We start from the raw sequence: 23,377 nt of genomic DNA, 5'->3' as shown, positions 1-23,377 counted from the left end.
AGAATCATACAATGGGGAGGCTTTTCAGCGGCAGGGAAAAGGAGACTGGTAAGGATAGAGGGAACAATGAATTGGGCCAAATACAGGCAAATCCTTGAGAACCTGCTTCAGAATGCAGAATGTCCTGTTGGAAGATTTACGTTTCAACAGGACAATGACCCCAAGCATATAGCAAAAGCAACTCTGGAAATGCCTCAAAACAAGAATGTGAAAGTCGTTCAGTGGCCTAGACTTGAATCCCATTGAAAATCTGTGGAAAGACTTAAAGATTGCTGTTTGCTGCAGCTCCCCATCTAACTTAACAGAGCTCGAGGAAATATGCAAGGAAGATTGGAGACAACCCCCAAATCCAGATGTGCAAAGGTGATACAGACATTCCCATGACAACGCAAAGCTGTCATCACTGCCCAAGGTGCTTCTAGAAAATATTGACTCGGGTGTGAATACTTATGTAAATAGAGATTTTTGTTTTTCATTTTCAATAAATGTTATAACATTTCTAAAAACATGTTTTTACGTTGTCATAATGGGGTATTGTGTGTAGATGGGTAAGAAAAACAATTATATTTAAACATATTTCAATTCAGGGTGTATGTAACAACAAAATGTGGAATAAGTCAAGGGCTATAAATCCTTTCTGAAGGCACTGTATTACCCCCATCATTTTAGAATGAATGAAACAGAGCTCCTCTAGACATTTAGTATAGTTGATTTTAAAATGTAAGAAAACTCTCTCAAATATAATTGACATTTTATAGTAAACCAGTTATATTTTCATAACGGTAAAGAAAATGCTTTTATCATGAACCTGTAGCTAGGCTTTCCATAATGCGCAATTTACAGCGCGCCAAAAATAACCGGGACATCTTTCCCATAATATCCTTCCGCACAACTGAATGATATAAGAACATATCACTGTTGGCCCTGGGATAGATTTCTATAATTATAATATTTATAGCTATTCATGTGGTCATTGATATGAATACAGCATGACATAATTGGGGATTAGAAATGTATAATCACTACTTTTTATGATGAACTATGTTGTCTTGCGCCAGGATACTGCGTGCTGTCACTTGTCTTCCAGTGACGTTTGTGGCGCCAGAAATCAAGGGTTTTGGTTGGGGAGGGTTGTGTGTTAGTACGCGCCATATATTACCTAGGAATGTTATTAATTCGCTTCAGTTTTGATACAATTAAGTAGTCCCATATTTATGCTTTAGTATTTACAAAAATCGGTCTAAAGTTAGGATGGTGATGCTACGCAGCAGCGGCGTGGGCGCGGAACCAGCAACTCGGAAGAGGAACCGGGTTGACTTGGATACAAGCTCCGAGTTTCTATCGCTGGAGAGCGCATCGCAGACAAAGTCGAGTCGGCTGAAGAGGGGCCTGGATGACAGCTCCAGTAACACTGAAAACACGCGAAATGTGAGGCCCTTTTAGATAGTTGACATTATAAAATGTCACTGTAAACTCGGCTGTTGTTAGCTATATGACAGCTGTTAGCTAACCAGCTAACTAGCTAGCCCGACATTGATGTTGTTTATGTGCCTAGTTAACCGCATTCTATGCTAATGTTAAAAATTAGTTGGCCTGTTCGCTCCTGTCTCTAGTTTACATATCCTATGGGGTATCGCCCATAGATGTATATATCGTGGAGTTGAGTAAACTCATCTAGTTAGCTAGCCCCTTTTAGATGGCTAGTAAGTAGCACTGACTAACAATAACTTTATTGATTGTTTCTGAATGTGGACAGGTATGTTGCCTGCTAGCTAACTTCTATAGCTAGCCAGATGTAAGTTTACTACACTAGCCAGCTGCCAGCTTACTACACTTAAAATGACTGGATTCCTATGTGAATGCAGCTGATGTTTTAGTGTTTTCCTAACATAGGGCCACTCGATGGTGAAGGAGGAGGATAGCCCTCCGAGACGAGGATCCCTGAGGACCAGGGGACAGACTGTCAAACACGAGGTGTCCTTGGCTAAAATAAATGGCCAAACCAAGTCCCCTGAGAAAGAGGAGGAAACTGGGGAACACAGCACAAGGTAACTACTTATGTTTTATGCAGATAACTGGTATTCATTCTATGTAAAATCAGCTTCTACTCCTCTCAGTATAGTCGGTGCGATGCATGACGACAGAAACATGTTTACAAACCTAAGGTGTCATCACAACCCTCAATGTTTATGTTCTCATTTTGTTGATCTCTGCAGGAAATCCCCAAGACTGCAGGGCGATGGAAAAGCCTCCGCGTCATCCAGGGATAAGCAATCTGAAGCTGGTAACTAGATCATTTCTACATCACATTTTGAATGAATCAATGCCACCTCCAACAGTACAGCGAGAAGGAGACACCATTGGTGTCATTTATGTCAGCTACAATGTTTATCATCAAGTTAATGATAAATAAATAAATCTTCTTCCAGATGCTACTGATGAAGTTGAGGAAGAAGAGACCTCTACTCTGAAGACCCAGTTTGTTCTGCGTCCCCGGGAGGAGGACAGCTCTGTGAGACGCAGCTCCAGGATCACCAGATACAAGCGCAACTCCAGGAACCAGTCTGTCCTCTATAACCGCCTCATCACCAAGTAAGAACATCTCCATCAGCAGGCATCGTACATCAGGGGTGACCAACCCTCCTAGCTACCCATCTACCACAGGGGTTTTCCCCTTCAGCCCTAATCTAGCACCGGGGCAGGAGGAATCATGCCCCAGTAACTCTCGTGGAGGAGGGTTGGGTCACCACTGTTGTACATGTTCTTGTCAGTCTGGTTTGCATGTTTATAACAGCGAAGTTGATAACGGCTAGCGGTAGCGGTGAAATGAAACAGTCCCTGTTTTTGTTTTTTCCCATTCTATTCGTAAAGCACAGCCGAGGCAGTGCTGCAGAAGATGGATGATATGCAGAAGATGCGTCGTCGGTTAAGAAGCAGGGATACTACAGAGGAGGTCAACATTATTCATGCTACAGGTTCACAGCTTTATAATAGATTTAGTTCAATATCACCATGATGTCCCCCCCAATAATGTTATTTTCCCCCCTTTTAATTTTTTTTTTAGGACCTTGTAATCTACGCTGGGGCCAAGAGGAAAAGGACCTCTGAAAGAACCGAGGAAGGAAGTGAAGACCCTCAAGAGAATAAAAATGGAGTGACCTCCAGTGAAGAGGAGAATGATGAGGAAGAGGGAGGCAAAAATAATCAGGCAGATGACGAAGACGACGACGACGATGACGACGACCGTAATGAAGATGATGATGATGATGAGGAGGAGGACGATGATGATGACCATGATGAAGATGACAACCAGAAACGTTATGACTTCAGGCAGAGGAAAGCTGCCGTTCGCTACCAGGCACCACGGGAGGGTTAGATATTTTCTGTTGAAACTATTTGCATCTTTCATTTCACTGAAGTCTGTATCCTTCTAGGCATCAGCACCGGTGCATGGACTCTACATTTATTGTCACGCTTTTGTAGCAGTTGTTATTCCCATAACCTGTCCTTCTACTCGTTTCTCATGGTTGACCTTTTATTTCCCACAGAGCCCAAGACAAAGGCCATCTTCTTCAAGACATCAAGACACTTGTCCCCATCCAGGCGGAGGTATAGGTTCAGCTCTACTGGTCCGAGAAGCCCTTACAACATAAGGAGAGGCAACAGGTCTGTAGACTAAAGAACCTAGTACCTACTACCTTCCATGTCTGACCTATCAAGTTTAGTTTAACATTCTTTCCTTACTATTACAACAAATCACAATTCATTCCTAAGTTCTACTTCCTTGTGCTTCTGATTTCTGGCATCCACAGGAGTGTGTCTGATAGGTAAGTCATTGTCAGTGTGTCTTAGATGTGTGGTGACATCAGGGTTTCCGTAATGGCTGGTTTCTTGGTCATTGAGCTGCATGGTGATGATTTGTGTGCATTACGTTGTCTGTATTAGTCAGTGACGTTACTGACCTCTTGACCTCTGGCTCTGTCATACTCCTTTCTTTACCGTGTAGAAGAAGACATGCCATCCACAGTAGTGACTCCACCTCCTCGTCCTCCTCCTCTTCCTCCTCCTCCTCTGACGATGATAAGTTCCAGAGGAGGAGGAGGAAGAGCAGGAACAGATCGGTGAATAGATGTCTTCCCATGAATCTGCTGAAGGAGGATGTCCTGGGAATCCACAAGGACAGGATGAAGATTGGAGCCAGTCTAGCTGACGTTGACCCCATGCAGATAGACCAGACAGTAAGTCTAGCTGACGTTGACCCCATGCAGGTAGACCAGACAGTAAGTCTGACTAGTAACAGTAAGGAGGAAACCTTCAGGAGCTCTCTCCAGTCCATACCTGCACCAGTCATATGTTAAGTCCATGAGGGGGAATGAAAGAGGGAAAGGATAGATAACTGGGACAGCCCCGGACAACATTGTCCAACATTGAAATGGTATAATGTTGTTTTCTAGGTGCGTTTTGACAGCATTGGGGGACTGACCAGACACATCTCTGCCCTGAAAGAGATGGTGGTCTTCCCTCTGCTTTACCCAGAGGTGTTTGAGAGGTTCAAGATCCAACCACCAAGGTAGCGAGAAATAAATGTTTAGAAAGTCATCCATACTGTTACGGTGAAATGATCTAGGATCTGTTGTTGCTCTTGATGCTGTAGATTCTTACTGTGTGTGTGTGTGTGTAGGGGCTGTTTGTTCTACGGACCTCCTGGAACAGGGAAGACTCTAGTGGCCAGGGCGTTGGCTAACGAGTGCAGTCAGGGAGAGAGGAAGGTCTCTTTCTTCATGAGAAAGGGAGCAGACTGCCTCAGCAAGTGGGTGGGAGAGTCCGAACGGCAGCTACGTCTTCTCTTCGACCAGGTCATTACCGACCGTTATTCTCCATGGAAGTTGGCTTCTTGTTCTGAAATATACTGTGTTCCAGGATGTTGAAACCAAGATGAGTTGGGAGGAGGAAATACTAAAAAATATTTTTTATTTTATTTTTGACAAATCTTTTAGGCGTATCAGATGCGGCCATCAATTATATTCTTTGATGAGGTTGATGGGTTGGCTCCCGTCCGCTCAAGCAGACAGGACCAGATACACAGGTTAGACACTTCTGTTGATCACTGGAACAAATCGATTTGAATACAAACATTTATTGCTTCTCGTTTTTTAGCTATTTGGTATCTTTTTGTTTAGTACGACTTGGTAAAGTGGGAATAATGTTCTGTGTGTGTTTTCATCTTACAGCTCCATCGTGTCCACTCTCCTTGCCCTGATGGATGGGTTAGACAGCAGAGGAGAGGTCGTGGTGATCGGAGCGACTAACCGTCTGGATTCTATAGACCCAGCTCTCAGGCGACCTGGGCGCTTCGACCGAGAGTTCCTCTTTGGCCTGCCTGACAGAGAGGTGAGACGAGGGTCTTAGTGACCACGGCTGTAGTCATTAGTGCACGCTGTAGAAAACAGTTTTGCAACAAAAAAAAACAGATTTCTAGTAGACACTTTCAGGTAGGTCCCTCTCTGATTGGTTGAGTTTGCTTCCGTTTGGTTCCTAGTGAATAAACCACGGCTGTAGTCATTAGTGCACGCCGTAGAAAACAGTTTTGCAACAAAAAAAAACAGATTTCTAGTAGACACTTTCAGGTAGGTCCCTCTCTGATTGGTTGAGTTTGCTTCCGTTTGGTTCCTAGTGAATAAACCACGGCTGTAGTCAGTAGTGCACGCCGTAGAAAACAGTTTTGCAACAAAAAAAACAGGTTTCTAGTAGACACATTCAGGTCCCTCTCTGATTGGTTGAGTTTGCTTCCGTTTGGTTCCTAGTGAATAAACCACGGCTGTAGTCATTAGTGCACGCCGTAGAAAACAGTTTTGCAACAACAACAAAAAAACAGATTTCTAGTAGACACATTCAGGTAGGTCCCTCTCTGATTGGTTGAGTTTGCTTCCGTTTGGTTCCTAGTGAATACACCACTGATGGAGGTCATGTTTGTTCAAATCATATTATGTGTGCACGCACATACACACACAGGACCTGTCAAAATAGTGGGCACCTACTCATTCAAGGGTTTTTCTTTATTTTTACTATTTTCTACTTTGTAGAATAATAGTGAAGTCATCAAACTATGAAATAACACATTGAATCATGTAGTAACCACAAAAAAAGTGTTAAACAAATCAGAATATATTTTATATTTGAGATTATTCAAAGTAGCTACCCTTTGCCTTGATGACAGCTTTGCACACTCTTGGCATTCTCTCAACCAGCTTCATGAGGTAGTCACCTGGAACGCATTTCAATTAACAGATGTGCCTTGTTAACTTAATTTGTGGAACTTCTTTCCTTAATGCGTTTGAGCCAATCAGTTGTGACAAGAAAGGGGTGGTATACAGAAGACAGCCCTATTTGGTAAAAGACCAAGTCCATATTATGGCAATAACAGCTCAAATAAGCAGAGAGAAACGACAGTCCATCATTACTTTAAGACATGAAGGTCAATCAATCCGGATAATATCAAGAACTTTTAACGTTTCTTCAAATGCAGTCGCAAAAACCATCAAGTGCTATGATGAAACTGGCTCTGATGAGGACCAACACATGAAAGGAAGACCCAGAGTTACCTCTGCTGCTGAGGATTATAAGTTCATTAGAGTTACCAGCCTCAAAACTCGGCAATTAACTGCACCTCAGATTGCAGCCCAAATAAATGCTTCACAGAGTTCAAGTAACAGACGCATCTCAACATCAACTGATCAGAGGAGACTGCGTGAATCAGGCTTTCATGGTCGAATTGCTGCAAAGAAACCACTACTAGAGGACACCAATAAGAAGAGACTTGCTTGGGCCAAGAAACACAAGCAATGGACATTAGACTGGTGAAAATCTGTCCTTTGGTCTGATGTCCAAATTTGTGAGACGCAGAGAAAGTGAACGGATGATCTCCGCATGTGTGGTTCCCACCGTGAAGCATGGAGGAGGAGGTGTGGGGGTGCTTTGCAGGTGACACTGTCAGTGATTTATTTAGAATTCAAGGCACACTTAACCAGCATGTGTACCACAGCATTCTGCAGCGATTCGCCATCCCATCTGGTTTGGGCTTAGTGGGACTATCATTTTGTTTTTCAACAGGACAATGACTATTTGACCAAGAAGGAGAGTGATGTAGTGTTGCATCAGATGACCTGGCCTCCACAATCCCCCGACCTCAACCCAATTGAGATGGTTTGGGATGAGTTGGACCGCAGAGTGAAGGAAAAGCAGCCAACAAGTGCTCAGCATGTGTGAGAATGCCTTCAAGACTGTTGGAAAAGCATTCCAGGTGAAGCTGGTTGAGAGAATACCAAGCGTGTGCAAAAGCTGTCAAGGCAAAAGGTGGCTACTTTGAAGAATCTCAAGTATAAAATGTTTTGATTAATAAAAATAATTAAAAATGTTGTTACTACATGCTTACATATGTGTTATTTCATAGTTTTGATGTCTTCACTATTATTCTACAATGTAAAAAATAAAAGCCCTTGAATGAGTAGCTGTCCAAGCTTTCGACTGGTACTGTATGTATGATAAAAGATCACTTGTGTGAGAAGTAAACAGGTAACATTGCTTTGTTCTACTAAGATTGGGGTATTTTGTTTTTGGAAACATTCATATTTGACATAAATGGTCATGTTTTTGTCCACTGCAGGCTCGGAAGGATATTCTGCAGATCCACACCAGACAGTGGACTCCCCAGCCATCAGCCTCGTTCCTGGAAGAACTGGCAGACAAGTGTGTTGGTATGTTTTCTTTTAATCCCTCCCAAACCAACCAATCGTTTTTAAAAGATGACCCATTCTTTCAAACAACATTTTAAAATTCCAATCTGTTAAATATTCCAATAGGCTCACTGAAAGTTTTGTGTGTGTGTGTGTGTGTGTGTGTGTAATCAGAACATGTAGAGGATGCTCTCTTGCATTGTCAGACTGTTTCCCGACGTCCTCCTGCTCTGGTCTCCTAGGTTACTGCGGTGCTGACATGAAGGCGGTGTGTGCTGAGGCGGCTCTGTGTGCCCTGAGGAGACGCTACCCTCAGATCTACTCCTCGTCCCAGAAGCTGGTTTTAGATGTGGCATCTATCTCCATCGGCAGCAGGGACTTCCTGTCAGCCATGAGGAAGACAGTCCCAGCCTCCCAGAGAGCTGTGTCGTCCCCGGCCAAGGCTCTGACTCCTGTGGTCCAGCCACTGCTTGGTGCAGCCTTACAGACTGTACTGGGTGCAGTTAGCAGGCTGTTCCCACATGCAGAACAGGGGCTCAAGAGAGATAAGCGAGACAACGGTGAGTCAACTGGGACAAGAGATTTTTTTTGTTTGTTGCCAAAGCTTTTGCTACAGTGTGCCCTAATAAACATGACCCAGGTTTGGTATGCCTGTTGTATAAGAATGGGTATGTTGTATTGTGTTCTTGAACGTCATACTTGGTTTATCGTGCTCTAAGATGTTTCGTCACTTGTCTTCAGGTGTCCTCCCAGCGGGTGTTTTAGACGCTGATCTCCTGCACAGTGAAGATGAGGACTCCTCTGTCTGCATCACCGGTCTCTCTCACAAGGCCAAGGCAGCTGGGGGCTTCCTGCATTTCAGCAGGTGAGTAACAGGTTGTCCAACGCACAGAAATCCTTATTCCAAATGTGTCTTTCTCCCACTCCTCCCTGAAGTGGGCACGGGACATCTTTTGAAATCTGTGTTGGGGACTGAAGTGTACACTTCATGAGATTGGGTACTGAGCTCCGGTCTTGTAAAGTATTTTATAGTCTTTTTCTCTCCTCTGTTCTCCCAGGAGCGTGCTGAACCAGCCCACATCGTACCGTCCCAGGCTGCTGCTGGCGGGGCGTCCTGGGTCAGGTCAGAGCAGTCACCTGGCCCCTGCTGTGCTCCATGCCCTGGAGAAGTTCACAGTTTACACCTTGGACATGGCCGTGTTGTTCGGAGTCAGCACCACCTCTCCTGAGGAGGCCTGCGCTCAGGTACTGTACCCCCCCCTCCCCTGGATCACACCCTGTTTTCTGTATAGTGCACTATTGAGCCATCGGCCATGACAGTCGGGAATATATTTAGTCTTTCCTTGATTCTTCACATATTTGGAGAAGGTCCTAGGAGAGAGGAGTCAAGGAGTCAAAGAAAGACTTTTGAGATGAACCCAGAGATGGACAGTATTGATGTCTTGTATTGATGAACCCAGAGATGGACAGTATTGATGAACCCAGAGATGGGCAGTATTGATGTCTTGTATTGATGGACAGTATTGATGTCTTGTATTGATGAACCCAGAGATGGACAGTATTGATGAACCTAGAGATGGACAGTATTGATGTCTTGTATTGATGAACCCAGAGATGGACAGTATTGATGAACCTAGAGATGGACAGTATTGATGTCTTGTATTGATGAACCCAGAGATGGACAGTATTGATGAACCTAGAGATGGACAGTATTGATGTCTTGTATTGATGAGCCCAGAGATGGACAGTATTGATGAACCCAGAGATGGGCAGTATTGATGTCTTGTATTGATGGACCCAGAGATGGACAGTATTGATGAACCCAGAGATGGGCAGTATTGATGTCTTGTATTGTTGAACCCAGAGATGGACAGTATTGATGAACCTAGAGATGGACAGTATTGATGTCTTGTATTGATGAGCCCAGAGATGGACAGTATTGATGAACCCAGAGATGGGCAGTATTGATGTCTTGTATTGATGGACCCAGAGATGGACAGTATTGATGAACCCAGAGATGGGCAGTATTGATGTCTTGTATTGTTGAACCCAGAGATGGACAGTATTGATGAACCCAGAGATGGGCAGTATTGATGTCTTGTATTGATGGACCCAGAGATGGACAGTATTGATGAACCCAGAGATGGGCAGTATTGATGTCTTGTATTGTTGAACCCAGAGATGGACAGTATTGATGGACCCAGAGATGGACAGTATTGATGAACCCAGAGATGGACAGTATTGATGAACCCAGAGATGGGCAGTATTGATGTCTTGTATGTTTGGACTCTTAGCTCTTCTGTGAGGAGGCATGCAGGTCCATATAAACACTGATCTGTAATGATGTGTTTCGTTGTGTTGTAGATGTTCTGTGAGGCCAAGAGGACGTCCCCCAGTATCCTTTATATCCCTCACATCCAGAGGTGGTGGGACACGGTGGGGTCTGCTCTCAGAGCTACCTTCCTCAGCTTGTTACAGGACATCCCCTCATTCTCACCCATCCTGCTGCTGGCCACCTGTAATGTCCCCCACAGCAGCCTCTTCCCTGAGGTAGGTACTGTAGACACACACCGCCCCACAGCAGTCTAACGGGATGTAGTGAACACACCGCCCCACAGCAGTCTAACAGGATGTAGTGACCACACCACCCCACAGCAGTGTAACGGGATGTAGTGAACACACCGCCCCACAGCAGTGTAACAGGATGTAGTGAACACACCGCCCCACAGCAGTGTAACAGGATGTAGTGAACACACCGCCCCACAGCAGTCTAACAGGATGTAGTGACCACACCACCCCACAGCAGTCTAACAGGATGTAGTGAACACACCGCCCCACAGCAGTCTAACAGGATGTAGTGAACACACCGCCCCACAGCAGTCTAACAGGATGTAGTGAATACACCGCCCCACAGCAGTCTAACAGGATGTAGTGAACACACCGCCCCACAGCAGTCTAACAGGATGTAGTGAACACACCGCCCCACAGCAGTGTAACGGGATGTAGTGAACACACCGCCCCACAGCAGTCTAACAGGATGTAGTGAACACACCGCCCCACAGCAGTCTAACGGGATGTAGTGAACACACCGCCCCACAGCAGTCTAACAGGATGTAGTGAACACACCGCCCCACAGCAGTCTAACAGGATGTAGTGAACACACCGCCCCACAGCAGTCTAACAGGATGTAGTGAACACACCGCCCCACAGCAGTCTAACAGGATGTAGTGAACACACCGCCCCACAGCAGTCTAACAGGATGTAGTGAACACACCGCCCCTAACATCACCAACATGGCAGTGTATTTTGTCTGCTGTGTGTTATGTGAGTGTAGGATTTTGATGTTTTTTAAGGACTCTTTCTTGGAAGATTAGTCCAAACGAGGACTAAAAGAGATCCTAATAAAAATCTAATCACCAAAGGGACACAAGCCCTAGAAAATGTGCACTCATTCCCTCCCCCTGTGGGAGAAGCTGGAGGGTTGGAATTGGGCTTCTGGGCAGGGGATCAGTCAGAATGATCTCGTTCATTCCCATTCAGCTGAATGTTATGTTCACTTGGTGAATCATCACCCCCCCCCATAGGTCCAGGATCTGTTCTGTGCTGAGTATGGAGAGGTGCTCCAGGTTCAGGTCCCAACCCCACAGGAGAGAAGGAACTTCTTTGACGATCTCATCCTAAACCAGGCTGCAAAAGCTCCTGCATCCCAGAAGAAAGCAGGTAAGACTGCATCATACTCTTGAGATATTCTAGTGGAATCCTGGATAATGGTCCAAAATGGTTAAACAAGCTCAACTTAAACTAGAACGTTCTCTGTACCAAAGCTGTCAGCACTCGCTCTGTCATGTGGTTAGTCACTAACCTCCCTGTTCTCCTCCCCAGTGCTTGCAGCCCTGGAGGTGCTTCCTGTTGCTCCCCCTCTTCCCCCAAGGATGCTGACAGAAAAGGAGCAGCAGCGATTGGAGGAGCAGGAGGAAGACACTCTCAGGGAGCTCCGCCTCTTCCTGCGTGATGTCACCAACCGCCTCTCTCAGGACAAACGCTTCAAGGCCTTCACAAAGCCTGTCGACCTGGAGGAGGTGAGACTGACTATCAATTGCTGTAGAAGTGTCTGCGTTCTAGAGGGGGCGGGCTGCGTTCTAGAGGGGGGCCGCGCTCTGAGCCATGTATAAACATCAGATGAGGGTTAAATAAAGAGAAGAGGCCAGATGTTGTCTAAACATGGACATGGTAGAATCTCTATCACGTGGAGAATGGCTGACCTGTTGTTTTGATGGATCACGGTCTTGTCTAGGTACCTGACTATGCTACAGTTATAGAGCAGCCCATGGACCTGTCCACTGTCCTCTCCAACATCGACACTCACAAGTACGTGACTGTGAAGGAGTTTGTCCACGACGTGGATCTCATCTGGAAGAACTGTCTGGAATACAACCCTGACAAAGATCCTTCCGGTAGGAAATAGGCTATATCCAGAATTTTTACAGATGTTGTATAACAGGATGTAGTGGGAGAATGTTTCCTTTATTTCATAAATTCATTAATATGTATTAATTAATAGTATTAATTCAACTAATCATTCATTACTTCATTCAGCCAACTATTAATTCATGAATCAATCCATTCATCATTTCATAATCATACTGATGACAAGTCTGTGTACCGGATGTTTTCCAGATCGTCAGATCCGCCACAGAGCCTGTGGTCTGAAGGACACTGTTCAGGCCATCGTCAAAGACGAACTGGATGAAGACTTTGAGAAGATCTGCGAGGATATCAAGGAGTCCCGCAGCACAAGAGGTCAGGTGTTATTCTATTGGTGCAGAGCAGTTCCAGAAAGATGGTTCTAGAGTAGAAATGCATTTGATCTTTTAATTTGTTCAGGGACCAGTTGATCTGTTCTGCTGCTCTCCTGGATGGAGGAAAGAAGAGCGTTTTAAATATGAACTGCCTCTCTCTTTACTTCCAGGTTGCTCCACTTCAAGGTTCGCTCCATCCTACTATCACGTTCATCCCAAGACCAGAGCAGTGGATGCCAAGAGCACCGACGCAGCAGGCCCCTCTAAAGAGTCTACCGCTGCTGCTCCCTCAGCTGTGACCACGCCACGCCCTTCAGGTTAGCAAGCAACTCAATGTACAGACACACAATGCTACACAGGTTAGCATTTCACTGCTCTGCAGACAGACTGTTGTTTCCACTAGCCCATAGAGAATGAGCTGTGGAGAGCTTTACAGATCTATCCTCTACAGATCTATCCTCTACTAACGGCTGGTAATGAGAGACGGGATGATAACACCGTGTCAGTTTCTCTCACCCTGTTTACACTCGTCATTCAGTCATTCATAAAGGTGTTTTTTTGAATTGGCTTTGATTATCTGGTCATCTGCTTCTCAGCAGCTCAGAAGAAGAAGCGCAGGAAGAGCCGCTGGTGCAACGGCATCATCAGGAAAAGGTCCTCTCCTCACACGTCTAAAGACCACTCTGCTGTGGTGGAGTCTGGAGAGGAAGAGGAGGAGAGGAGAGGGGCAGAGAGCGAGGAGGAGGAGGAGGGTGGTGATGCTGCAGCAGCAGAGTCAGGCCTGGAGGAGCTGGAGATCACTGGGGCTGAGGAGACCCCCATGGAGCAGGAGGAACCAGCCCAACAGGAGAACCAGGACAGACAGCCCATGGAGAAAGACACTAAGGACAGCCGGACCACGGAGGAGGCTAGCCAGGCTACAACGGAGGCTACCCAGCCCAGGGTGGAGGAAGCTGTGGAGGCTAGGGCTGGAGGCCAGAGCAGTGAGGGCACCCAGAACCCTGTAGTGGTGGTTGGAGCCCAGGAAAACCACTTCTTACCAGAAGGGGGAGACGATGTATGTTATTTTGTTGTACAATGGATGTTGCTTTTTGTATGGATGATTCTCCTGCTGAATTGATCTTATTTTTCTGTTTCAACTGTTTCCTCATTCACCCAGGGGCAGGTGTCCTCTACGGACAAAACTGAGCCTCCGAGAGTGGAAGTGGACGTAGAGAATACCACAGGTGTGCAGCCTCCCATCCCACAATGGACACCGACACCCACACACACACACACACACACTCTGTTGTTTTTAAGTTAACTTTGTTGAATTGTACACTCACTCCCTCCCCTCTGTCCTCTTGTCAGAAGTAGGAGTGAGGCGTGTGACGCGGGGCTTGAAGTACCAGGGGATGCAGCAGGTGATGGATGTTGACCAGGAGATACTGGACCAGAAGACACAGTCCCCTGTGGTTGATCACAACAAACTAAAGGTAACAGATTATCACTGCAGCTGGTCCAGGGTCAGGTCGTCGCCCGAGCCTCCTAATGGAGGTTGTTAAATGATCCTAGATCTGTGGTGAAGGCAACTAGCCAGTGGCAGTCTATTGGGATTGTCATGTCAAGCCATGTTTTGGCTTGACAATGACAGCAATAGAGTTGGCAAGAGCACAAATGGATCTGGAATCGGACAGAGGCACCTTCTTCCTTTAGACCAAGAAGGAGGATATAAGACCTCTGTGCTGAGCTGGTTTTCTGGTCCTTCATTTCAGGAGCTGCTTCAGAGAGCGGTGTCTAAGACTGAGGGATATGAGGTCTATCAACTGGAGAAGCTATACGCCTTGTTATGTCAGAGTATCTACAGACATCGCAAAGACTACGACAAGACTACCCTGCTGAAGGTTTGTCATTCTATACATTTTAATTTGTATGAACTTGTGAAACATCTCATTGAGCAATTTTTGAGTTTTTCTATGTTTTCTAATGTTTTCTTATTCTCTTTCCAGGAAATGGAATATGAAATTGAAGATTTTTCATAATGAGTTTTATACAATAAAGATGTAGCTAGTCATGAATTGCACGTATTTCCCCGTTGTCTAAATGTATAAAGAACAAGTCTAGAACTATATTTTGATAGAAATATACAGATGTGTATTTCCTAACAACTTGTATACTGGTGCTTTTATTTAATTAAAGTGTTTTTTTTTTACAAGTATTTGTTCCTGTGTCTTGTTATACCATAAAGGCATGACGACATTGATGTGTTAATTGGTTGAAAAATATATATTACCAGTTAAAGCGGAATACAAACTGAGCATGGTGCAGCCTCAGGTGATGTTTTTTTTGTCGTCAGACGGTAACGATAAATACTGTATGCATACAAACGTCAGGACCGTCACTTTTTAAATGCTTGTATTGGTTGATAGACATTTTATTTGAAGCAACATTTCTCTATGCATGCGTGACATATGTCGCCTATGAATGACGTCAAGACGTCATTAACGTGATGACGCCGCTTAATCATTAAACTGCCATAAAAAAAAAACACTGATATAATTTGATGGACAAATGGCTTACTTGAAGTGACTAATGTCGTGGCTTCCTGCCTTTTTTTAAAATACGTCTGTAAAGGCATATCAGTCGGGAAAAGAACTGTTGCAGCGAAAATGTTCCATGTTTTCATCTGCAGACAGCGGTGAACTGGACTCGCCTGCCTCCGAGCAAAACTACTGCAGTCCGGCAGAGAGCTCTGGCTGAACTGTACAAGAGGTAGGCTAGCTAACATTAGACGAGAACCTAAGACAAATTGCGGGGGGCAGGAGAGCCTGCGCAGAAGCTACCTCTTGTCCTGGTAAGTAAACGCCAACTCAGCTGCTGTACTGTGGTGGCTAGCTACAGTATTTGGCTTCCAGCCGCAATGTCTATCCCAGGTGTAAACTGGCTGGCTAGATGCAGAAATGGAAGCTAGGTTAGTTAGCTAGATCTGGATAGCTAGCAATCTAATAAGATAATCAATTTGCTATAGTCACACTGCATAGAAATATTTTTTTCTACATAAACAAATGGCATTAAGAGCAATTGGGTCCAAAGTATTGTAAATGACCAGCTACTACAAACTAGACAGTTGCTACAAACAAGTTGCACTAGTGTGCAGAAATACAATAATACAATAATCATTGTAATAGGTTTCACATGCAAAAGGTGGTATAGCTAGGACACATTTCAACTTCACTGTAGTTACTGTACAATGGATGTACTATTACCATTATACAGGAATCCATACAGAGTTTAGCTGTTCAAGCGAAGCTATATTGGATGGAACCATTCAAATACATAATTTGTTTTTATTTCAGTCCACAGATGAAAATATTGGAAGTTTTAGAATGTGAATCAAACCATCACTAGTGGAAGGTCAAATCCATTCCAGACACATCTCTTTAAACAAAGTTATCTTGGAGGATAGCCTACCTACAAAATGGCAAGCAGGAGGAAGTCAACAACACCTTGCATGGTCCTGCCTTCTTCTAACGTGATGGAGGAGCAGGATGCAGACATGCAGGTGGGAGAGGGAAAGGATGGAGCTGAGAGCGCTGCAGAGGGACTTACAGACACCGCTGTGGTCTCCACTGACCCAGAGACAGGTGGGGAAGGGTTTTATTCATCTTCAACATGTTGCTCACACCTGTTTTCTTGAAATGTTAATCACCTGGCTCGATCTTGACTGGCTGCATCACTGCTTGGTATGGCAAATGATTGGCATCCAATCGCAAGGCGCTACAGAGGGTAGTGCGTACGTTCCTGTACATCACTGGGGCCGAGCTCCCTGCCATCCAGGACCTTTATACCAGGCGGTGTCAGAGGAAAGCCCTAACAATTGTCAGACTCCAGCCACCCAAGTCCTAGACTGTTCTTTCTGCTACCGCACGGCAAGTTTGGAACCAACAGAACCCTGAACAGCTTCTACCCCCCCCCCCAAGCCATAAAACTGTTAACCAATAGCTACCCAAACTAACTATCTGCATGGACCCTTTTTGCACTCTTGACCCATCACTTACACTGCTGCTACGGTTTATTATCTATCTTGTTGCCTAGTCACTTTGTCCCTACTTATATGTACATATCTGCCTCAATTACATCGTACCCCTGCACATTGACTCGGTGCTGGTACCCCTTGTATATAGCCTAGTTATCTTTACTCTGGATATAATCAAATCAAATGTATTTATATAGCCCTTCGTACATCAGCTGATATCTCAAAGTGCTGTACAGAAACCCAGCCTAAAACCCCAAACAGCAAGCAATGCAGGTGTAGAAGCACGGTGGCTAAGAAGAACTCCCTAGAAAGGCCAAAACCTAGGAAGAAACCTAGAGAGGAACCAGGCTATGTGGGGTGGCCAGTCCTCTTCTGGCTGTGCCGGGTGGAGATTATAACAGAACATGGCCAAGATGTTAAAATGTTCATAAATGACCCGCATGGTGAAATAATAATCACAGTGGTTGTCGAGGGTGCAACAAGTCAGCACCTCAGGAGTAAATGTCAGTTGACTTTTCATAGCCGATCATTAAGAGTATCTCTACCGCTCCTGCTGTCTCTAGCGAGTTGAAAACAGCAGGTCTGGGACAAGGTAGCACGTCCGGTGAACAGGTCAGGGTTCCATAGCCGCAGGCAGAACAGTTGAAACTGGAGCAGCAGCACGGCCAGGTGCTATTATTCCTTGTGTTATTATTTTTCCCTTTCCTCTTATCTTTCTCTCTGCGTTGTTGGGAACGACCCGTAAGTAAGCAGTCTACACCTGTTGTTTACCAAGCATGTGACAAATAAAATGTGATTTGATTTGGTTCTGTAGGCACTAAACAGGAGAAAACCTATATGAAATGCCCATATTGACCTACTGTTTCAACACCGATCTGCTATGGTGTGCTCTACTCCTGAAAATGACCCTCGTTCTCTGATGTAGTTAAACTAACATAGCTGAGCAATTTACTTTTCAGAGCACGACATCAGTCATTCCAGTGGAGAGGACGTTGTCACCTGCACAGGAGGGAAACGCAGCAACCAACCAACCCTGGAGCAGACGCTCAGTGACCTTCTCTCGGATGGGGGTTACACACAGCATGAAACGGAAGAGAGCGATGACCCCGCATCAGCTGGCATCTCACTCAGCAAAACCCCCATCATGAAGATGAGGGGTAAATCGGAACCGAAGAGGATCGCCGTGTCTCTGAAAGCAGCCGAGGAGAGTGACGGGATGGGAGAGAGTGAAGGGGAGCAGGAGCCTATCGAAGCACCTCTGGGGCTGGGTTCCCTCACTCCTGTAGAGAAGATGAGCCCACATTACACCGAGTCCATGAAACACAGTGTTCTCCTAAACATTCCCAATATGATGTCTGCAGAGCACAAGAAATCCTCTGTCCTCAGCTCCAATATGTCTGGACTCCAGCTCCCCCCTGGTCTGGCCCAGGTCCTATCAGCTCTGCAGGCCCAGCAGGTGATCATATTTTCAAATTCTTTGAAATTGTAAATTGTATAAAACAAATCACCTTTCACTGCTGTTGATACTATTGTAATGTTACTGATAAATAAGTGACTAAAACCTCTCTACTCTCTCTCTCTCTTGCGTTCTCTTTCTCCCTCCCCGCAGAGCGCCCAAGCCCAGCTCCTCATCCCCGTCAGCAGTATCCCCTCATACAACCAATCCATGGATACCAACACAGTCCTGGTCAACACCTACAAGAAGTTCCCGTACCCTTCGGTGTCAGAGATCATGGGTCTGTCGGCTCAGACCAAATTCAGTGAGGAACAGATAAAGATCTGGTTCTCTGCCCAGCGTCTGAAGCACGGGGTCAGCTGGACACCCGAGGAGGTGCTTTTTCTGTTAGATTCATGTTTGTCTTATACCAGAGTTACATTTTTTGGGGGGGACATAGTGTTTTTATTGTGATTTTAAAAAAAAACATATTTTCACTCATTGAATATATATGTTTTAATTGTTGTCGCTCTGTTGAAGGGGGCGCTTGCAAGTACGCATTTCGTTTTACCATTTACACTACGTCTAACCTTTGCATATGACAAATACACTTTTTGATTTGAGGTGGAGGAGGCTAGGAGAAAGCAGTTCAACGGGACTGTGCACACGGTGCCTCAGACCATCACTGTTATCCCGGCCCACCAGCTCTCTGCTGCGGCCAACGGCCTGCAGTCTATCCTCCAGACCTGTCAGATAGTAGGGCAGCCAGGCCTGGTTTTTACACAGGTTGGTACTTATTGATGACATTGTGGATGATGTAATGTAATATTTTCTGTTTATAGTTTCTCAACTCAATATGTCTTGTCAGTTGTTGTAATATTGTTGAGTGAGTGAAACTTTTCTAAACTCTGAACAGGTTGGCACGCCTGTGACCACACCCATCACCTTGACAGTAGCAGGGATGCCAAGCCACAGCCTGGTCCCCAAGATGTCCTCCCACCAGACCAGCCCAGCGGTCAGTGAGATGAAGAGAGCCACCACTGTCCAGCCTCCCTCCCTGACTCCACAGGAGAACTCGGCCCTCAGCGCCGACCACTTCGGAATGCGGCCTAAGAAGTCCAAGGAGCAGCTGGCGGAGCTGAAAGCCAGCTACCTGAAGAACCACTTCGCCAGCGACGCGGAGATCGCCAGGCTCATGACGCTGACCTGCCTCACAAAAGGCGAGATCAAGAAGTGGTTCAGCGACACGCGCTACAACCAGCGCAACTCCAAGAACAGCAACGTCATCGTGTTCCATGACAGCCAGAGTCCCAGGGGTCACGGCAGCGGCACCACCATCGTCATTGACTCCAGCGACGAGACCCCTCAGTCTCCACCGCCCACACTCACACCATCCGTCAAAGAGAAAGAGCCACGCCCCAAGACCTGGAACTCCTTCCCAGACTTCACATTGCAGAAGTTCAAGGAGAAGACAGCAGAGCAGCTGGTGGTTCTTGAGGAGAGTTACCAGAAGGGAAGCACTCCGTCTGATGACGAGCTGACCCGGCTGAGGACGGAGACCAAGCTGACCCGGAGAGAGATCGACGCCTGGTTCACAGAGAAGAGGAAGGTAGTGGAGGCAGAGTCACCTGAGCTGAAAGCAGAGCGGATGGAGAGCGAGGCCACCTCGTCTAGAAAAAGATCCCAGACCCCTCCGGGTGGCCGGCGGCCAAACAGGGGGGACAAGAACATCGGAAAGAAAACCCCAGAGCAGCTCCACGTTCTGAAGAGTGCCTTTGTCCGTACCCAATGGCCCTCCACAGAGGAATATGACAAGCTGTCAGAGGAGAGCGGGCTGCCCAGGGTCTACGTAGTCAACTGGTTCGGAGATACCCGGTACTCCTTCAAGAACGGCAACCTCAAGTGGTTCTTCCACTACCAGAGCGGCAACGTGGAGGGACTGAACGGCAACAAAAACAGAAAGAGGAGGATACGTAACCGAGGCTGGGGGAGGTCTCGGAGCAGGAAGGCTAAGAGGTCAACCAGCATGGAGAAGTCGCCACCACTGCCCATCATCAAGTTGAAGTCCGGGAAAGACATTCTGAAGGAGTATTACCTGAAGCACAAGTTGTTGAATGAGCAGGACCTGGATGAGCTTGTGACCAAGTCTAGTATGGGATACGAGCAGGTGAGAGAGTGGTTCGCTGAGGTACACAAGAGGGAAGATATGGGTGCTGATCCGTTTGGGGATGCTGAGGTAAACGAGGACCAGCAGGAAGAGGAAGCGTTGCTGGGTGAGAATGAGATGGCACCTGACGAGCAGGATGACACTGTGGTGGGTGAGGAAGATGAGGAGGAGGATGACGACACTGATGAAAGTGATTCTTGGGAGCCCTCTCAGGGTGCCAGAAAAACACAGTCAGAGTAATGAAGGACAGCGTTCATTAGGCACCAAATGGACTGAAACAGGGAGGGACTACATGGAATTATCCAATTTAGAAATGCCCAGTTTCACTTTCTGTTGCAAAACATTTTGCCATGGTGTGCCCAAATGAACACAACATTGGATTTAGTCAAACAGCACAAACACATTTCGCTTTCTCTTACGTATTTTAAAAGGTACTGTCTGAATGCAAGACTGAATGATAATATCCCACCAATACAAACACAAACGATATGTGCACCTTTTTACAGCGCTAGAGTAGCGCCATTAGTCAATCTAGTCAAGAATTACAACCAGTACTTTAAATACCTAATTTTATATGAATTGGTCAGACATTAAAATGCTGAAATTCAAGTGATAATACAATATTTGATATGATGATAATTAATGGAAAATTAACATTTGTTAATCTACAGTATTCGGCACAGTTATTTATGTGCAATTAAGAGGTCCTTTTTTTTAATGGCTAATGTCTCTCGTATATATCCCTATTATTATAGAGATTACAAAGTACTGTAAGTACATTCATGGAATGAATGCAATGAATCATGTGAAATCAGATGATATTATGGGTTCCCATTGAAATTGATTGGAGGAACCGCGGTGCCAAAGTTAACTATTGAATGTGGACTCCTGTGCTATGAAAGACTTAGAAACCAAGGGACTCGAGAGTAGGAGTGCTGATATAGGATCAGTTTAGCCTTTTAGATTCTAATGAGTTCATAGACTGACCCATGAGTTTGTGTGAATCCTTAAAGAGATGGTTGGGGCTAAGGCTTAAGAGGGTGTGAACAAATTCCAGCTCTCTGGCAAGTGTGAAAAAAAAAACCTTAAAGCTTTTTTTTGCAAAACTGGTTATACAAGAATAGCAATTTTTAAAGCTACGTAGCTTTCTCCAACTGTAGTGTATAATATACCATTACGAAGCTCTGAGTCTGTACTTTTGTACAATGTAAAAGATGACATACATACTCTAAGACTCTTTATGAATACGGGCCTGGAGGCCCAGTATGTACAGTACCAGTCAAATGTTTGGACACACCTTCTCATTCCAGGGTTTTTCTTTATTTGTACTATTTTCTACATTGTAGAATAATAGTGAAGACATCACAACTATGAAATAACACATATGGAATCATGTCGTCTCCAAAAAAGTGTTATATATTTTTTTATTTTAGATTCTTCAAAGTAGCCACCCATTGCCTTGACAGCTTTGCACACTCTTGGCATTCTCTCAACCAGGTTCATGAGGTTGTCACCTGGAATGCATTTCAATTAACAGGTGTGCCTTGTTCAAGTAATTTGTGGAATTTCTTTCCTTAATGTGTTTGAGCCAATCAGTTGTGTTGTGACAAGGTAGGGGTGGTATACAGAAGAAAATACAGAGTCCATATTATGTCAAGAACAGCTCAAATAAGCAAACAGAAGTGACAGTCCATTACTTTAAGACATGAAGGTCAGTAAATCCGGAAAGTTTTCACGCTTCGCAAAAACAATCAAGTGCTATGATGAAACTGGCTCTCATGAGGATTGCCACAGGAAAGGAAGACCCAGAGTTACCTCTGGTGCAGAGGATAAGTTCATTTGAGTTAACTGCACCTCAGATTGCAGTCCAAATAAATGCTTCACCGAGTTCAAGTAACAGACGCATCTCAACATCAACTGTTCAGAGGGGACTGCGTGAATCAGGCCTTCATGGTCAAATTGCTGCGAAGAAACCACTACTAGAGGACACCAATAAGAAAAAGAGACTTGCTCGTGTTTCCTGGCCCAAGCAATGGACATTAATTAGACCGGTGGAAATCTGTCCTTTGGTCTGTAGGCCAAATGTTTGATTTTTGGTTCCAACCGCCGTGTCTTTGTGAGACGCAAAGTAGGTGAATGGATGATCTCTGCATTGTGTAGTTCCCACCGTGAAGCATGGAGGAGGAGGTGTGGGGGGTGCTTAGCTGGTGACACTCTGTGATTTATTTAGAATTCAAGGCACACTTAACTAGCATGGCTACCACAGCATTCTGCAGCGATACGCCATCCCATCTGGTTTGGGCTTAGTGGGACTATCATTTGTTTTTCAACAGGACAATGACCCAACACACCTTCAGGCTGTGTAAGGGCTATTTGACCGAGAAGGAGAGTGATGTAGTGTTGCATCAGATGACCTGGCCTCCACAATCACCCAACCTCAACCCAATTGAGATGGTTTGGAATGATTTGGACTGCAGAGTGAAGGAAAAGCAGCCAACTAGTGCTCAGCATATGTGGGAACTCTTTCAAGACTGTTGGAAAAGCATTCCTCATGAAGCTGGTTGAGAGAATACCAAGGGAGTGCAAAGCTGTCAAGGCAAAAGGTGGCTACTTTGAAGAATCTCAAATATAACATATATTTTCATTTGTTTAACACTTATTTTTTTAGTTGGTTACTACATGTTTCCATATGTGTTATTTCCTAGTTTTATGTCTTCACTATTATTCTACAATGTAGAAAATGGTAAAAAATAAAGAAAAACCCTTGAATGAGTGGGTGTGGCCAAACTTTTGACTGGTACTGTATACTGTGGTGTCTGCAGGAAACTGACAGTGTAGCACTTATTATTGTGCACTTTGCCCACTACTGTATTAAAGACATGCTCCGGAACTTTTGCGACTACCAAGTATTTTTTTAAACCTCTTGCTTTGGACTGGACGTGTCAGTGTTCAGAGCCCCCCTCGCAAGGTCTCTGTGTTCTATGCCAGTGATGTGAGGTAGTTCACAATTTAGCTGAACTCTACTTTCAGAACTACTGGCTAAAATGTATACAAAAAGTTCCGGAGAATCTCTTTAACATGTTCTTGTGGGGGGAAACAACTTTGATTAGGCACCTTATATCCCTTTGACCTTGTAATGGCTTTAAGAGACCAAATCTCTTTCTATATGAGCTCTTTTTGAACACTGTAGAACTAAGTATTCTGCCTTGTATTGTCCTCCTCTGAAAT

At 45.1% G+C, this 23,377-nt stretch overlaps 2 protein-coding genes across 4 annotated transcripts; both read left to right on the top strand.

Moving 5' to 3' along the window:
* The first annotated feature begins 1,084 nt into the window (after window positions 1–1,084).
* Window positions 1,085–14,820, top strand: LOC110520837 (ATPase family AAA domain-containing protein 2). 3 transcript variants are annotated; one of them, XM_036935681.1, is made up of 28 exons: window positions 1,085–1,428; window positions 1,894–2,048; window positions 2,217–2,284; window positions 2,430–2,592; window positions 2,872–2,953; window positions 3,065–3,371; window positions 3,549–3,666; window positions 3,813–3,827; window positions 4,007–4,238; window positions 4,455–4,570; window positions 4,682–4,856; window positions 4,998–5,086; window positions 5,232–5,391; window positions 7,664–7,754; window positions 7,976–8,293; window positions 8,475–8,598; window positions 8,792–8,978; window positions 10,098–10,283; window positions 11,318–11,453; window positions 11,616–11,812; window positions 12,028–12,187; window positions 12,411–12,533; window positions 12,703–12,849; window positions 13,132–13,589; window positions 13,692–13,758; window positions 13,883–14,007; window positions 14,287–14,415; window positions 14,521–14,820. In XM_036935681.1, exons 1-28 carry the CDS (start codon window positions 1,252–1,254, stop codon window positions 14,551–14,553), a joined length of 4,338 nt encoding a protein of 1,445 aa, XP_036791576.1. In that variant the 5' UTR covers window positions 1,085–1,251; the 3' UTR covers window positions 14,554–14,820. The 3 variants fall into 3 exon arrangements, with proteins under 3 accessions (XP_036791576.1, XP_036791572.1, XP_036791583.1); XM_036935677.1 differs by having other exon boundaries at window positions 13,129–13,589; XM_036935688.1 differs by lacking the exon at window positions 3,813–3,827 and having other exon boundaries at window positions 13,129–13,589.
* Window positions 14,821–14,916: 96 nt separating this feature from the next.
* LOC110520807 (zinc fingers and homeoboxes protein 1) lies at window positions 14,917–21,334 on the top strand. The gene is made up of 6 exons (XM_036935693.1): window positions 14,917–15,365; window positions 15,868–16,155; window positions 17,507–18,003; window positions 18,157–18,378; window positions 18,607–18,768; window positions 18,899–21,334. Exons 2-6 carry the CDS (start codon window positions 15,990–15,992, stop codon window positions 20,387–20,389), a joined length of 2,538 nt encoding a protein of 845 aa, XP_036791588.1. The 5' UTR covers window positions 14,917–15,365; window positions 15,868–15,989; the 3' UTR covers window positions 20,390–21,334.
* Window positions 21,335–23,377: the final 2,043 nt, after the last annotated feature.

This window comes from Oncorhynchus mykiss, chromosome 2, assembly GCF_013265735.2.
Source record: "Oncorhynchus mykiss isolate Arlee chromosome 2, USDA_OmykA_1.1, whole genome shotgun sequence".
Lineage (NCBI taxonomy): Eukaryota > Metazoa > Chordata > Actinopteri > Salmoniformes > Salmonidae > Oncorhynchus > Oncorhynchus mykiss.
Note: the sequence above shows the minus strand (reverse complement) of the source record. Positions and strands in the feature narration are given on the sequence as shown.